We start from the raw sequence: 15,331 nt of genomic DNA on the forward strand, positions 1-15,331 counted from the left end.
CTGGATTGTGAGTGGAGGCAGGTAAGTGCACAGAGCAGGAAAGTATGACATGCTTGTTATTTTTAAAAAAATCTGTCTTTAACATCACTTTAAAAATCAGTTACATAGAATTTTTGGTTTGCGGTGCTTAGATGCAATGTGGTTCCACCTTAAAGTAGAACTATAGGCAAAATTGTTTTTTTCATTTTGGATAGCGCAAAAGAGAGTTATAACCCCTAGCAGATTTTTTTTTCGGCATCTGTGTCCCATTGCAGAGATTTCCTTTCACTTCCTGTCCCATAGCCAAACATGAAGTGAGAGGAAATCCCTGCAAATCAAGGGAATTCTTTGGGGACCCCCAGGCCATCAGAACTAGTGTTCCCATAGGAAGATTTCCCCTCTATTACTTTTCTGGGGACAACCCAAAATTTGGGTAATTTCTTTTACTTTCACTTTCAATGATAATGGTAAACAGGACAAATAGAGAGGGTGAATCTCCTTAATGGGAGCACAGACGGAAATAAAAACCTGACGTGCTCTAATCCCTCTCCGCTCTATCCAAAACTAAGAATTGACTTTTGCCTTTAGTTATAATTTAACTCAAAAACTCTAAAAATTCTAATCAGTTTCAGAGCTCTGTGTGATCAGGCTGTATTTCAGGGGCACTGATATAGCTGTATTTAATTGGCACTGATCAGGCTGCATTTAATTGGCACTGGTAAGGCTGCATTTAATTGGCACTGATATAGCTGCATTTAATTGGCACTGGTAAGGCTGCATTTAATTGGCACTGATCAGGCTGCATTTAATTGGCACTGGTACGGCTGCATTTAAGTGGCACTGGTACAGCTGCATTTAATTGGCACTGATCAGGCTGCATTTAATTGGCACTGGTAAGGCTGCATTTCATTGGCACTGGTACGGCTGCATTTAATTGCCACTGATCAGGCTGCATTTAATTGGCACTGGTTAGGCTGCATTTAATTGGGGGGGGGGGATCGGCGCCGGAATGAAGCGTCACCTCCCTGAAATTAGTTTGCCACCTCCCTGGAATGAGTTTTTGCAGGTTGGAATTTCTGCATAGTCAACCTCTCTGGCTCGCTCCTGATATGGACTATGGACACTGTTTTGTAGTGTGCATAGAGCAGTGCATGTAACCACGACTATTGTGCACTGCTTCTTCCAAGCAAACAGAACTGGGCAGCACAGTGGCTAAGTGGTTAGCGCTTCCTCCTAGCAGCTCAAGGGTCCTTGGGTCAAATCCCAACCACAGCACGACCTGCCTGGAGTTTGCATGTTCTCCCTGTGCAGGTTTCCTCCCACACTCCAAAAACATGCTGGTAGGTTAATTGGCTCCTGTCTAAATTGTGTATGTATGAATGTTAGTTTGGGACCTTAGATTGTAAGTTCCTTGAGGGCAGCAATTGATGTGAATGTACAATATACTGTATATGTAAAGTGCTGCACAAATTGACGGCACAACATAAGTACCTGAAATAAGTGAGGGGGAATAGGAGAGGTTTATGAGCTCACCAAATATGTTACGGAGACAGAAAAACACAGTTAGGCCCCTTTCAAACCTGTGCAACTTGTGCTGTGACTTGGGACTGTAAAGTCACATGACAAGTTGTACCCCATGATTTCCAATGAGTACCATTCATATCTGTGTGACTTTAAAGTAGTCTCTGTACTACTTTGGTCTGACTTTGATGCGAGTTGAGATCCATAGACCAAGTTTACACAGGCATTCCCTGAAATTGCGGCAAAAGTACGTGACTTTGAAGTCGTGTTAGTGTGAAAGGGGACTAAAAAAAATTTAATGTTGAAATAGACTACAGGGCCAATAGATGGTGGATGTAATATGGATTATTTTTGGAGAAAAAATATATTTTTTTACTGTCACTATAACCACTTGAGCTATCCTTTTCATGACCAGGCCATTTTTTGCAATTCAGCACTGCGCTACTGTCACTGGTAATTGCGCAGTCATGCAATACTGTACCCAAACAAAATTTATATCATTTTTTTCACACGGATAGCGCTTTCTTTTGCTGGTATTTAATCACCACTGGGTTTTTTATTTTTTATTATATTGACAAAAAAAAAGACCAAAAATTTTGAACAAAAGCTATATTTTTTATTTTCTGCTATTAAGCATATCCCAGGGGGAAAAAATCAAATTTCTTCATGAATTTGGGCCAAAATGTATCCTGATACATGTCTTTGGTAAAAAAAAACACCCGAATAAGTGTATATTGAGTGGTTTGCGTGAAAGTTATAGCGTCTACAAACTATGGCATATATACTGGAATTTTTATTTATTCCTTATAATAGTAATGAAGGTGATTATCAACTTATAGTGGGACTTTGATAGTGCGGTGAGAAATCTGACACAAACTGACACTGGGTCAGAACTGACTAACTGACACTATAATATAATACTATACACTGTCACTGTACCAATGACTCTGGCCAGGACTTTTTTTCTCAAACAATAGGTGCTGGAACTTAACCATGACCCCTCAAAACCCCTCCCCCCACACACACCCTCCAAATCACATCAAATAGTGGGTGTGGTCAGTCAAATTTCACGAACAGTAGGAGGGTCTTAAAGGGGCATTAAATACCAGAATTGCATTACACACAGAGTGCAGAGTTCATGGGGGTTACACACAGAGTGCAGAGCTGTCACTTGTAAACAAAGAAACCAGACTTCTGTGTTTACAAGTGATTGTGGTGAGCAGGCACCAAAGGGTCTGAGCCAGAGGTGGTGGAACTGATTTCCTCCAAGTTCCCCCTGAAAAAAAGCCCTGACTCTGGCTAATAACATCTAGGGGCAATCAAGGGGTTAATTGTGTGCCTAAAGGGATGTACACACAATCAGAAAATTGTACGAAAAATACCGCTTTCGAATCAATCGTTAGTACACAGATATTTTTTGAGAGCCAATCAGGACAGTTCATCCGATATTATCCAGGACAAGCATGAATATTTTCCTTGTACGATACCAGATCATAAGAATTTTGTTTAATCAGTACAGTTGTCATTCAAAAATACAATATATATACACTACAACATGTTACATCACTTTAAAATTTTTATTCTGCAAGAATTTTAGTAACCTCTTCATTTTTTAACCACTTCAATACAGGGCACTTAGACACCTTCCTGCCCAGACCAATTTTCAGCTTTCAGCGCTGTCGCAGTTTGAATGACAATTGCGCGGTCATGCTACACTGTACTCAAACTAAATTTTTATCATTTTGTTCCCATAAATAGAGCTTTCTTTTGGTGGCATTTGATCACCTCGGCGGTTTTTATTTTTCGCTAAACAAATAAAAAAAGACCGAAAATTTTGAAAAAAATAAAACTTTTGCTTTTGTTTCTGTTAAAAAAAATGTGTAAATAAGTAAGTTTTCTCTTTCACTGATGGGCACTGATAAGGCGGCACTGACAGGCACTGACACGGCGGCACCAATGAGCGGGCACTGAAGATGGGCACTGGTAGGCGGCATTAATGGGTGGCACTGATATGTAGCACTGATGGGCATTGATAGGCGGCACTGATGGGCACTTATGGGTGGCACTGAAAGGCGGCACTGCTGGGCACTGATAGGCGGCACTGCTGGGCACTGATAGGCGGCACTGCTGGGCATGGCTGGGCACTGATACGTGGCACTGATACGCGGTACTGATATGAGGCACTGATGGGCATCCCTGGTGGCACTGGCAGTGGTAGGCATTGGAGTGGGCACTGATTGGCAGCTGCCTGGGCACAGATTGAAATTTCCCTGGGGGTCTAGGGGCATACCTGGTGGTCCAGTGTGGATGGCTTCCCTGGTGGTCCTGGGCGGCTTCCCTTGTGGTCTTGGGCGGGATCCGAGGGGGGGCTGTGCTGATACACAATCAGCACAGACCCCCCCTGTCAGGAGAGCAGCTGATCAGCTCTCCTCTACTCGCGTCTGTCAGACGCGAGTGAGGAAAAGCCGATCGCCAGCTCTTTCTATTTACATCGTGATCAGCCGTGATTGGACATGGCTGATCATGTGGTAAAGAGTCTCCGTCAGAGACTCTTTACCTAGATCGGTGTTGCAGGATGTCAGACTGACACACCGCAACAACGATCGCCGCGATGTGCGCCCAGCGGCTCGATATTCCTGATCACATCATATGACGTTCGGTCAGGAATATCAAACCACTTTGCCGCCGTCATTTGGTAATAGGGCGGGCGGCAAGTGATTAATATAGCATGCAAAAAAAAAAAAAATCTGACGATCATTTTTCCGATAATCTCATTGTGTGTACCAGACATAACAAGTGTAATGTGTGCTGCTTTTACTAATAGATATGGCTGATTTTTCTCCCTGCTAACAACCACATTACTGCTCCATGTACAGAGCCCTGTGTTGTTAGTAAACACAGGGCTCTGTACCATAGTTGTGTGCAGCCTGTTGCATTAGGGTGTGCACCCCAAAGCTCAAACACTTATGCCTTTCTCTGCGGCTTCAGCATCATGGGGCAGTGAATGAAATGGAAGTGCTCTGTGCTGAGTGGCTTCTTGTCCATTCACAAACTGAAGTATAGTAAACAAGGTCTACTATGCTTCAGTTGTGAATGGGCACAGTGAGGGCCCTTTCACACTGGGGCAGGGGCGGCGTCGGCAGTAAAGCGCCGCTATCGTAAGCGGCGCTTTACCATCAGTATTCGGCCGCCAGCGGGGCAGTTTTACCCCCTGCTAGATGCCGAGAAAGGGTTAAAAGCCACCACAAAGCGCCTCTGCAGAGGCGCTTTGCCGGCCGTATAGCCGCGCCGTCCCATTGATTTCAATGGGCAGGAGCGCTGAAGGAGCGGTATACACTCCGCCCCTTCACCGCTCCAAAGATGCTGCTAGCAGGACTTTTTTTCCCGTCCTGCTAGCGCACCGCTCCAGTGTGAAAGCCCTCGGGAGCCTTGAAGCCTGAAAATAGTTTAAAGAGGTATTAAAAAAAAAATGGTTGAGAAAAGCTGCTGTGGTACTACATTAGTACATGTGGTAAGGCATATCACTTCTTTCACACATGCATTTTTCAAGTGTGCACCCAGCTGTGGCCTTAACCTTGATCCAGTCATTCATATATATATATATCTATATATATATATAGATATATATCTATATATATATATAGAGATATATATATCTCTATCTATCTAGATATAGATATATATATAGATATATATATATATATATATATATATATATATATATATATATATATATATATATATATCTATATCTAGATAGATAGAGAGAGAGAGAGATGTATATATAGATATATCTATAATGTGTAGTATATATGTATGTGTGTCCATTGAGCAGTCCTTGCAGCCTGAGGTAATTGTGCGGTGTGTCCATGTTGTGTCCTCTGTCACTTTCCCCGTCTTATGTTCTCCTCCTCTTCACCTCTTGCGGCGTGGCTGTCCTTCTCCACCTCCTCCTCCTCGTCGTCTGTAGTCTCCCTCCTCCTCCTCCCCTTGTGTCTCTTCGTCCCTCCTCTCCTCTGCTCTCCTCTCCCCTCCCTCCTCTCTCTCTCAGCATCCTCCGGGAGGTAGAGGAAGCAGAAAGCGGAGGGAGTGCCCTGTTCTCCGGCACCGTTACTACTACAGAGCTGCGGCGGGTCTCGCCATTGACTGGGGCTGACAGCAGGCATAGCCGCATGGACGGGCTCTTTGTCTTCTCATTTCCTTTCCTTTGTTTTCTCAGCTATATGTAATCACGCCGTGTCCGTCCTAGATTCTCTTTTCATCTAATTGTCCCTCATATACCTTCTTCTCGGTGTGCCATTCATCCCTATCACTGCTCCTGCCTTTCCCTCATGTCCTTTCTCCTATAGCTCTGCACCTTTCTTCTCTGCCTACCATCCCATTATTCTCCATTTTATTCTGCATCTATTTTTCTTATTGCATGCCCTTTGTTATTTCCTCTCCTACCCATCTCTCCTGTTCCCACCTTTAGAAGTATATGCCTGTGTTATAACCTTCCCTCCTCCCGCACTCCCTCTTACTCCAGGGAGGGGAGGTGCGATGATGCAGAGGAAGGTGAAGCCCCCCTCGGGGGTGGGATCAGGCCGCTCGGCGGAACTACGCGTTTTTCGCGGCACTAGCGCCGGCCATGAGACCCGCCTGCCCGGAGCGCCCCTTCGACGGCAACGTTCACTCACCAACCTGTCGGTGCTGACGGACGCCGAGAAGAAACTTCGCCTCTGCGGACCGGACTGGTGCGATGATCTGGCTACTGCCACCTCGGTCAAGCACCTTACGACGGCCCCGGCATCCCCTGCTATGTCCAGGGCGCTTTCGCGCTCAGAACACTCTCTTCTTCAGCCGCGGACACCTAGCCGAATTCCACGGGGGCCGTACGCTGAAGTTAAGCCGCTTAGTAAAACTACGGACTCCACTTCCAGCGCTCCTTCTGCAGATGATTCTTCGAAAGAGGCCTCTGATGACAAGAAGACTTTTCTTAAGGTGGACCCGGAGCTGGTGGTGACTGTTTTAGGCGATCTGGAGCAGCTTCTCTTCAGCCAGATGTTGGGTAAGGCAGATGTTATACTAATGGGTGAAATCAGTACGTAATGTAAAACTGGCATTCTCAACCAGTGTTCCTCCAAAGGTTGGTAGGGGTTCGTTGAGCTGTGGCTGATTGACCTCCCATCTGATGATGTCTGCATAGTTCTAGGTCCAACACAACTGCATGACACCAGTTTTAGGTGTCAGTAAGGGGGACATTCTGATCATCATTGTACAGGGGGTATTCTTCCCATTGGCCACCACCATTGTAATGGGCATTTTCCCATTGACCACCAATTAATTGGTTTTAGCAGAGCTTCCCTGAGACCTGAACAAGATTTCCAGGGATCCTCTGGGGTAAAAAGGTCGAGGAAGGCTGTTTATGTTCTAATATTGTAGAGAGCCAAGGTCACATTCAAATTTGCCTCAAGAATACTTAAAGCGGAGTTCCAGTCATTTGTGTGATTACTAAAAGTTAGAAGCTACAAAAAATGTAGCCGCTGACTTTTAATAAACACACACTTACCTGTCCCACGGTCCAGTGGTGCACTCACCCCAGCAGTTTTCTTCCTCTTTCCTCCCTCGGCGGCGCCGACATCTCTACTATGGGCACCCAGCTGTGACAGCTTGCGGCTTCACAGCTGGGTGCCCACTGCGCTCTGCGGTTGGTCCCGAAGTCTTCTAGGACCTGTCCTGTGTCCCAGAAGAAGGGACACCCACTCCCCGTCCTCCACAAAAGCTCAGTTTCACCATCAGGAGCTAGGGAGGAGGCCTTAAAGCGGAAGTTCCACTTTTTATTGGAACTCTGCTTTAACTGATAAGACAGCCCTGACTTTCTGCTCTGCTGGTCATGTGATGTGTGATTTCACCTGGGTGCTTCCTCAACTCGGTCTTCTAGATCTTTGTCACATGTGTGTCACAGTTTGAAAGCAGGTGAATGTTCTCCCTATGCCATCTGGGTATATGGCAGCTCCAGAATTTTCTAATATTTTGTTACAGTAATATTGGACTTTATTTGCAACTGTTGTTAGGGAACTACTTTTGGTGCATAAGATTCTTTTTTTAAATGAAACATCAAAAAGGGACAGCAGAAAAAAGACCAAGACCAAGTGGACTATCGAGTCTACCCCATTTTTTTTTAAATTTATACGTGTTTTAGTTTTTTTTTTTTTGGTTGGTTTTTTTCTTTCTTTTTTTTTTGTTAAATATTTTGTCTAAATATAGATCTATGTTTGTCCCAAGCATGTTTGAAGCCATTTACTGTTGACTGACTCACTACCTCTACTAGTAGAAGTTTGTTCCAAGCATCAACTACTCTTTCAGTAAAATAATGCAATAGTCAATAGTCTATGTACCTATATGCTTTTGGGCTGGAAAGTGTATATTGTTGCTGCTGTTGACTCACAAGCAAAGCTAGTGATGTGTATGTGAAAGTTTAGTACCCACAATTGGTAGTTTAAAAAAACCTTCAGACTTATCTGTTGGACATCAATGTCTGCTGTTTATTGTTTATTGAGTGATACAATTTTTTATTATACATTTCATTCATATTAATATTTTTGTAATAATGTTTGGCTGCTGTAAATTATTTAGACAACCGTGTTTTGGTACCAAGTTATATGAAAATATAAGTATAAATCATGCAACCCAAAATGTGAAATAGGGCTGCAACTAACGATTATTTTCATAATCGATTAGTTGGCCGATTATTGTTTCGATTAATCGATTAATCGGTTGATAAGCTTTAAAAAAAAAAAGTGTTGTGTATAATTTAGTTAATATGTAAAGTTTTAAAAAAAGGCAATTTATTCTTAAATATCTCTATGCAGTGGTAAATATAAATAACTATATGGTTAGGGAGCAACATATCTAATCCACTCTGAGAATAACAGACAGAAGAGATATACTGTATATACAATTAGATGAGATATACTGTATATACTATTAGAGGAGATATACTGTATATACTATTAGAGGATATATACTATTAAAAAAGGGTGAATCTGGTAAATATCATCAGACTCAGAGATCAATTTTTTTTTTATTTAAAAAACAAACAATGTCTTCCTTCAAAAAAAATGGCATTTTAAGAACATTTGTTAAATTTTTTAATTGTTAGTGGGGTCAAATTGACGTTCATTTTCAACCATGGTGACAATTTGTAAATAGAAAACTTCTTGGTCAAAGGAATTTTCAGACGGTGTATGTGGTTTTCGTTCATTTTAAAAACAGAATGTTAAAAACAAGTGAAAATTTCAAACATTCTTTCATTCAGCGAATGTACAAAGATTTTTCGTCTGAATATTCTCTTCTGAAAATTGATCCGTGTGGCCAGCATAAGGCTCGGTACACACCTATGCAGTTTGCTTTTGATATGTTTCTGCAATGCTTTTTGCTGTGCGTTTTGATTTTTGCGCACGTGATTTTGCTGCAATTTGCATTTTTTTTTGCATTTTTTGGCCCAATTTGTTGTTGGGCAGATTAAAAAACACAAATTGCTACAAAAACGCATTACATGCTTTTCTGCAGCTTTTCCATTGAAGTGTATTGAACCAAAAAAGCACCGTTTTACATAAAAAAAAGTCCCTGAACCTTTCCAAATACGCAGCAGCTGAAAAAAAGCATAGATGTGAACGTGTTCCATAGGAAACCATGTAAATGAACTGCAGTGCGTTTCTGCAAAAAGCACCAAAAAACACACAGATGTGAACCACGTCTAAGAGGTTTAGTAACATAATGGGGGTTTAAAAAAAACTAAAATTAGCCCTTTATAGTACAAAAAAAGCAAATAATCTCTATTGTAAGGGGTTCATTTTTTTACTGCAGAACTGTGAAAGTAACATTTACAGTAGCGATTATTTGCTCTTTTTGTACTATAAAAGGCTCAATTTTATTTTTTTTAACCCCATTATGTTACTGGCCGATTAATCGATTATGAAAATAGTAATCGATTATTTTCATAATCGATTAGTTGTCGATTAATCGATTAGTTGTTTCAGCCCTAATGTGAAAGTACCACAACCACAAATGTAAGTAGCAACTGGAATGTAAAATGTACTAACCCTTAAGCCGGGGATAGTTGGATTGAAATTTATCCAGTTCAGCAGGGAGCGGACAGATTTTGATCTATTTATGTGTAGGCTGGTTGTACACAAGTCGATTTTTAGATCGACTCGTGTACAACCAGCCTGTCATTTTTTTGCGCGATCAGTGCCGCTGGCTATAGCCGGCACCTCTGATCATTGTGTTCTAATAGCAGGGAAGGCATAGCACAGCAGGAGTGATTCCCGCATCCACCTCAAGTGTGTGAATGGGGGAATGGGCACACTAGCAGCTGCGCCGAATGCAAAGCCATTGGTGTGCAATTATGGGAGGAATAGTGCAGATGTGCCAATTCTAGCACAACACTCTGTTTACTTTTTTGCATGGGCTCTTAAAGTGCATGTAAACCCTAACAATTAAAGTCATTGTAAAGTCTTGTTTTTTTTTCTTAAAAAAATAACAAACATGTTACACTTACCTGCTCTGTTGCAGTGGATTGGCACAGAGCAGCTCAGATCCTCCTCTTTTTGGGTCCCTCTCCTGTAATCCCTCCCCCTCCTGTTCAGTGGTGTCCCCACAGCAAGCCGCTTGCTGTGGAGTCACAGCTCCCTGTGTCCATTCAGACACAGAGCCCTGGCCCTGCCCCCTCTCTCCCCTGATTGGCTAGCTGACTTTCATTGACAGCAGTGGGAGCCAATGGTGCCACTGCTGTGTCTCAGCCAATCAGGAAGGAGAATCTCGAACGGCTGAAACACTCATGGATACGCTGGCCAGAGAGGGACCTCAGGTAAGTGTTAGGGGGGCTGAGGGGGGCTGCTGCACACAGAAGGCTTTTTATCTTAATGCATAGAATATCTCATGATAAAACCTTCTGTCTGTAGGTCTGAGTATTAGGGGGGGGTCTGAGTAGTTCAGCAAAAGACAATGAGCAAAGCTGACACCACTCAGTCTACAAGAATGCGGTGTGTTGTCAGCCCACAGGAGGAGTTATGAGCTGATTGCATACCTGGAAGATCAGCAGGTACAGTATCTTTCTGTACTTGCAGGGCCTTTTAAAACACATGCAGAGATGTACTTCGTGTTTTTTTGCCCTGACTTACATGTTAAAACAAACCTGTGTATGCTGCCCATCTAAGTATTAGGATGGATGTGACCCACGCTGTGTGACGACATTGTGCCAGTCACCGGGTACCTGAGCTAGACAGATAAGAACTGATCACTTTTCTCTGACTTTCCTAATTTGCATAATTGGTTTGGGTATGTGACCCAGATAAAAAATAAAGCCAGTGGGAGAAAATAACAGCCAGCCAACTATAAGTTTCAGAATAAAGAATCTTTATTGACCACCCCAAATGTTTCCCATGAAACTTGTACATCCTCCTAAGCATATCCCTAACCTTAACCTAATCGTACCTTAAAACTTTTTTTTTGTTTTGGATAGAGTGGTAAGGGAGTTAGAAGACCTTTATTGTGTGTGTCACCGTCATTTTTTTTCTCTGTTTTGTCATGGTTACCACTGTCACTCAGACTAAATGTGATGGTAAATCCAAAACTTTGAGTTATCACCAGAACCAGAATCTAGGACAAATTTTTCAGTAGGAATACTTGTTCTGGTGACAACTTTCTAAGAGAGTATTTGCCTTAGGCCTCTTTCACACTTGTGCAACTTTTCCTGCGACTTTGGACATCAGAGGACATTTGGACAACATTGCATGACAAGTCGTACCCCATAATTCCCAATGATAACTGTTCGTTTCTGCGCGACTTCAAGTTTCACTGACTTCAAAGTAGTCCCTTTACTACTTTGGTCTGACTTTGATGCGAGTTGAGGTCCATAGACCTCCATTTTACACAGGCATTCCCTGAAATCGCGTCAAAATTGCAGTAAAATCGCAAGGTGCGGCAGTGTGAAAGGGGCCTTATTTGAGAGGGATTTCCTCTCATTTGCTGTTGTGTTTACAGCAAAGGAAGGGGTTATAACCATTCTCTGTTCTATCCAAAAAAAGTTTTGGGTTTGAGCTATGCATAAAGCTAAAATGTATGTCAAGCCATAGACGGGCTGAACGGTTGAGAACACTGATCGGATGCCAGTTGGCAGACCTTTTTCTGTCATGCCCTCTCGACAGAAGCTGGACCGACTGTCATACACACAGGCTGAATGTTGGCTGGTTTCTATTGAACCGGTCGATGACGCCTGATATTCGGTATCTGTGTACCCCTCTTTACTCTCCAACGCAGGGGTCTCCAAAGTTTCCAAACAAAGAGACAGTTTACTGTCCTTTTGACTTTAGGGGGGCTGGACTGTGGCCATTGGGAGTACAAAATGTCCCAGCATCAGTGGAATTAAACAGTCTCTCATCATTGGTGTCATTAGGAGGAATTGTGGCCTTCATTGGTGTCATTGGGAAGAATTCTGCCCAATCATTGGTGTCATTGGGAGGAACTGTAACCCATCAGTGATGTCATTGGGAGGAATTTTTCCCTTCATTGGTGTCAGTGAATAATATAATGCTTCAAGGGCCGAATAAAAGCAAGCAAAGGGGCCCATTCCGGCCCTGGGCCACAGTTTGGAGGTAACTGCCCTAACGGATAGCAGTAAAAACTGCAGAGGTTCTAGTTCTTTCCTACTCTATTTAACACTTGGCTGGACATATACTTTAACCCATTTTTTTAAAAAGTCAGCACAACAAAAGAAAAGACTGTTATCATAATTAAAAAAACAATACTATTATGCTAATAATGGCACCAGTGAGTGTAGCATGCCAGTGCTCTTGACACAAACCCTGAGGACACATTCACATTATTTACATTTCTCAAAGCGTGCTCGTGGCACACTGTTCATGTGTCATTGTGTGTGGCATTGCCAATAAATGTGTCCCAGGCATGTGAAGTGGTTATTTAAAAGACATAAACAGGTATGTGTAAGGAATTTTACCCTTTAAGTAAACTGCAGATACTGGACTTGGTGGTTTGTTACATGTGCAGTGTTTAGTGATACTTTATTGCACTTTAAGTCTCATTAGGATTGTGAGGGGAGTAACCAGGTTCCATGGTTGGAGCCAAGTATTGGTATCTGTTTGGTGAATACTTCCTATCCTGGGGATCACAGTCAACAATTACTGAGCAATTCTACACTACTGTCAGTGAGGTGAGTTTCATTTTTATCAGGTTTGTTTTAAAGCGATTTTGAACCCTAAAGCAAAAAGGTAATATATTGCAGCTTACCAATCATAAGATGTGGTGGCTGCATTGGTTTTCTTTTTTTAGGCGTTTTCCCTCTGTTTTCACATGGTGATCTAGCCAGTAACACCCTTCCCTGCATTGGGTTCACACCAATGCGTTTTTTAGTGTGTTTGCTGAATCGCAGAAAGCACTACAATCCATTTAACATTATTTCCTATGAGACCTGTTCACATCTATGCAGTTTACTGCAGTGAGTTTTTTGGAAAGGTGCAGAGACTTTTTTTACATACAGGATGGTGCATTTTTGCCGTAGACTTCAACGGAAACACATGAAAAACACATGTAAATGTTTTTTGGTAGGGTTTTGCGTTCAACATGCAGTCTTCTTCTACAAGAAAAAAAAAATGCATGAAGCATAAAAATGCGTGAGGAATGCGCAGCAAAATGCACCAACTGCACTAGCCTTAGAGGGCTTATGCTTATTGAATACAGGGGGCACAGCAGACAGCAGCATTGTCAGTCTGGGGGATGGGAGTGTTAGATGGACTAGCAGATTTAGGTACACTAACAAGTTGAAGCCAAACTCCAGCTCACATTTTATGAACAGTTACAGCAACAGTTTTCTCCTTTTGGCATAAAGGTTTTATAAAAATAAAAGCTGATCATTGTAGGTACCCCTGTGAGTGGTAAATAGTTTTTCTCAACCCTCTAACTGCTACATCTGCAGGACAGCTAGTTTTGTTGGGGGGGGGAAACAGACTTATTGGCTAGATCACCAGGTGAAAATATAGGAAAGCATACAAAAAAAAAAAAAAAAAGAAAACAAATGCAGCCACCACATCTAAGAATTGGTAAATTGCAATAAATAAACTTTTACTTTTGGGTTTAATACTGCTTTAGGCTATGTTTCCACTAGTGCGTCCCCAAAGTCGCGCGATTTTGCCGCGATTTTACCGCGACTTTTTACCGCGATTTGAAGCAATGCCTGTATCTATGGACCTCAAGTCGCATCAAAGTGGGACCAAAGTAGTGCAGGGACTACTTTGAAGTCGCTGCGACTTGAAGTCGCACAGATATGAACGGTACTCATTGGAAATCATTGGAAACAATTTGTCATGCGACTTTTCAGTCCCAAGTCGCATGAAAAGTCGCACTAGTGGAAACAGAGCCTTAAAGTGATTCTAAAGGCTGAAGGTTTTTTTTACCTTATTTATTATGCATTCTAAGGTAAAAACCTTCAGTGTGCAGCTCCCCCCTCAGCTACCCCAATGCTTACCTAAGCCCGATCTCCATCCAGCAATGTGCATGAGAGCCGAGGCTCTCCCTGGTCTCTCCCTCCTGATTGGCTCAGATGCAATAATGAGCCGCACTCGGTGCCTTATGGAGAGTGGGGCTCAGGAGCGAGCCCACACGAGTGCCCCCCCCCCCCCGATAGAAAGTGGCTTGCGATGGGGGCACTTGGCAGGGGGGAGGGGCCCAGAGTGCTGGCAGGGGACCCAAGAAGAGGAGGATCGGAGCTGATCTGTGCAAAACCACTTTACAGAGCAGGTAAGTATGACATGTTTGTTATTCTAAAAAAAATGCCTTTATAAACACTTTAAAGTGGTTGTAAAGGCTAAAGGTTTTTTTATGAATTCTCTGCATTAAGGTAAAAAAAACTTTCATGTTTAGCTCCCCCCCCCCAAATAGTTACCGGAGTCCAATCTCAGTCCAGCAGTGTGCCAGAGAGCAGCAGCACTGCTCTTTCTCTCTCCTCACTGCCATTGACTCCAGTTGCTGCCAGTCAAGACCTGTGAAGCGGGGGGCTGATAGGGGGCTGGCCCAAGCCACGCTATGTGTGTTAATAGGATCAAGCCGGCATGAGTGCTCCCCATAGCAATCGGTTTACTAGGGGGGGCACTCGAAAGGGAGGAGGAGCCAGGAACACCGGCAGGGTGACCCTAGAAGAGGAGGATCAGGGCTGCTCTGTGCGCAAGTATAACATGTTTAAATATTATTTTTAAATGCGAACCTTTAAAACTGCTTTAAGGATTTAGGAGACGTGCTTCCTATGACATCAGTAAAGAAGCTTGTAAAGTGTAGGTGTGGACTATAATTTTTAACATATGCGGCATACGTCTCCCCCTCACCCCCCCAGAAAGATTTGTCTCTTGTGCAATTTGATGACAGGTTATGCGTAGATTATCCAGGATCAGGCATTCGACCCGCTAAATGTTCATAGGAATGATTGCTGTGAACTGGGAACCACCATGGCCAGGATCCTCACTGACGAACGTACGGCCATCTTTGAAACATTTACACCATTCAAATGTCTTACTGCGGCTGAGCGTCTCATCACCGCACTGCGCTTGAAGTCTTCTATAGATATCCGCAGGTTTTACGCCTTCGTTCGCAAGAAACTTCATCACCACACACTGTTCCATGCATGCACAAACACTGTTGTCTGCCATCTTGATTAACAGTCTCTGAACTGGCCGGTGACATGTGCGTCACCTATTAGTAATAGGACACACTTGCCACTTACTACTGCGTGTACTACCGCCATGCTAGCATCCCTTTTTAAACCTGTAAAATCAAAATTCCC

The 15,331-nt window shown here is 43.0% G+C and overlaps 1 protein-coding gene across 8 annotated transcripts in view; it reads left to right on the forward strand.

The window, feature by feature from the left end:
* The first annotated feature begins 5,526 nt into the window (after positions 1–5,526).
* The window catches only part of NAV1 (neuron navigator 1), a 289,382-nt gene continuing 279,577 nt past the window's right edge, over positions 5,527–15,331 (forward strand). For 5 of the 8 annotated variants that reach the window (XM_073615982.1, XM_073615983.1, XM_073615984.1 and 2 more), the window contains exon 1: positions 5,527–6,547. In XM_073615982.1, coding sequence (XP_073472083.1) covers positions 6,040–6,547 — 508 coding nt within the window. In that variant the 5' untranslated portion in view covers positions 5,527–6,039. The remainder of the gene's footprint in view (positions 6,548–15,331) is intronic. The other 3 variants (XM_073615987.1, XM_073615988.1, XM_073615992.1) reach the window with 1 other exon arrangement.

Source organism: Aquarana catesbeiana, linkage group LG02, assembly GCF_042186555.1.
Source record: "Aquarana catesbeiana isolate 2022-GZ linkage group LG02, ASM4218655v1, whole genome shotgun sequence".
NCBI lineage: Eukaryota > Metazoa > Chordata > Amphibia > Anura > Ranidae > Aquarana > Aquarana catesbeiana.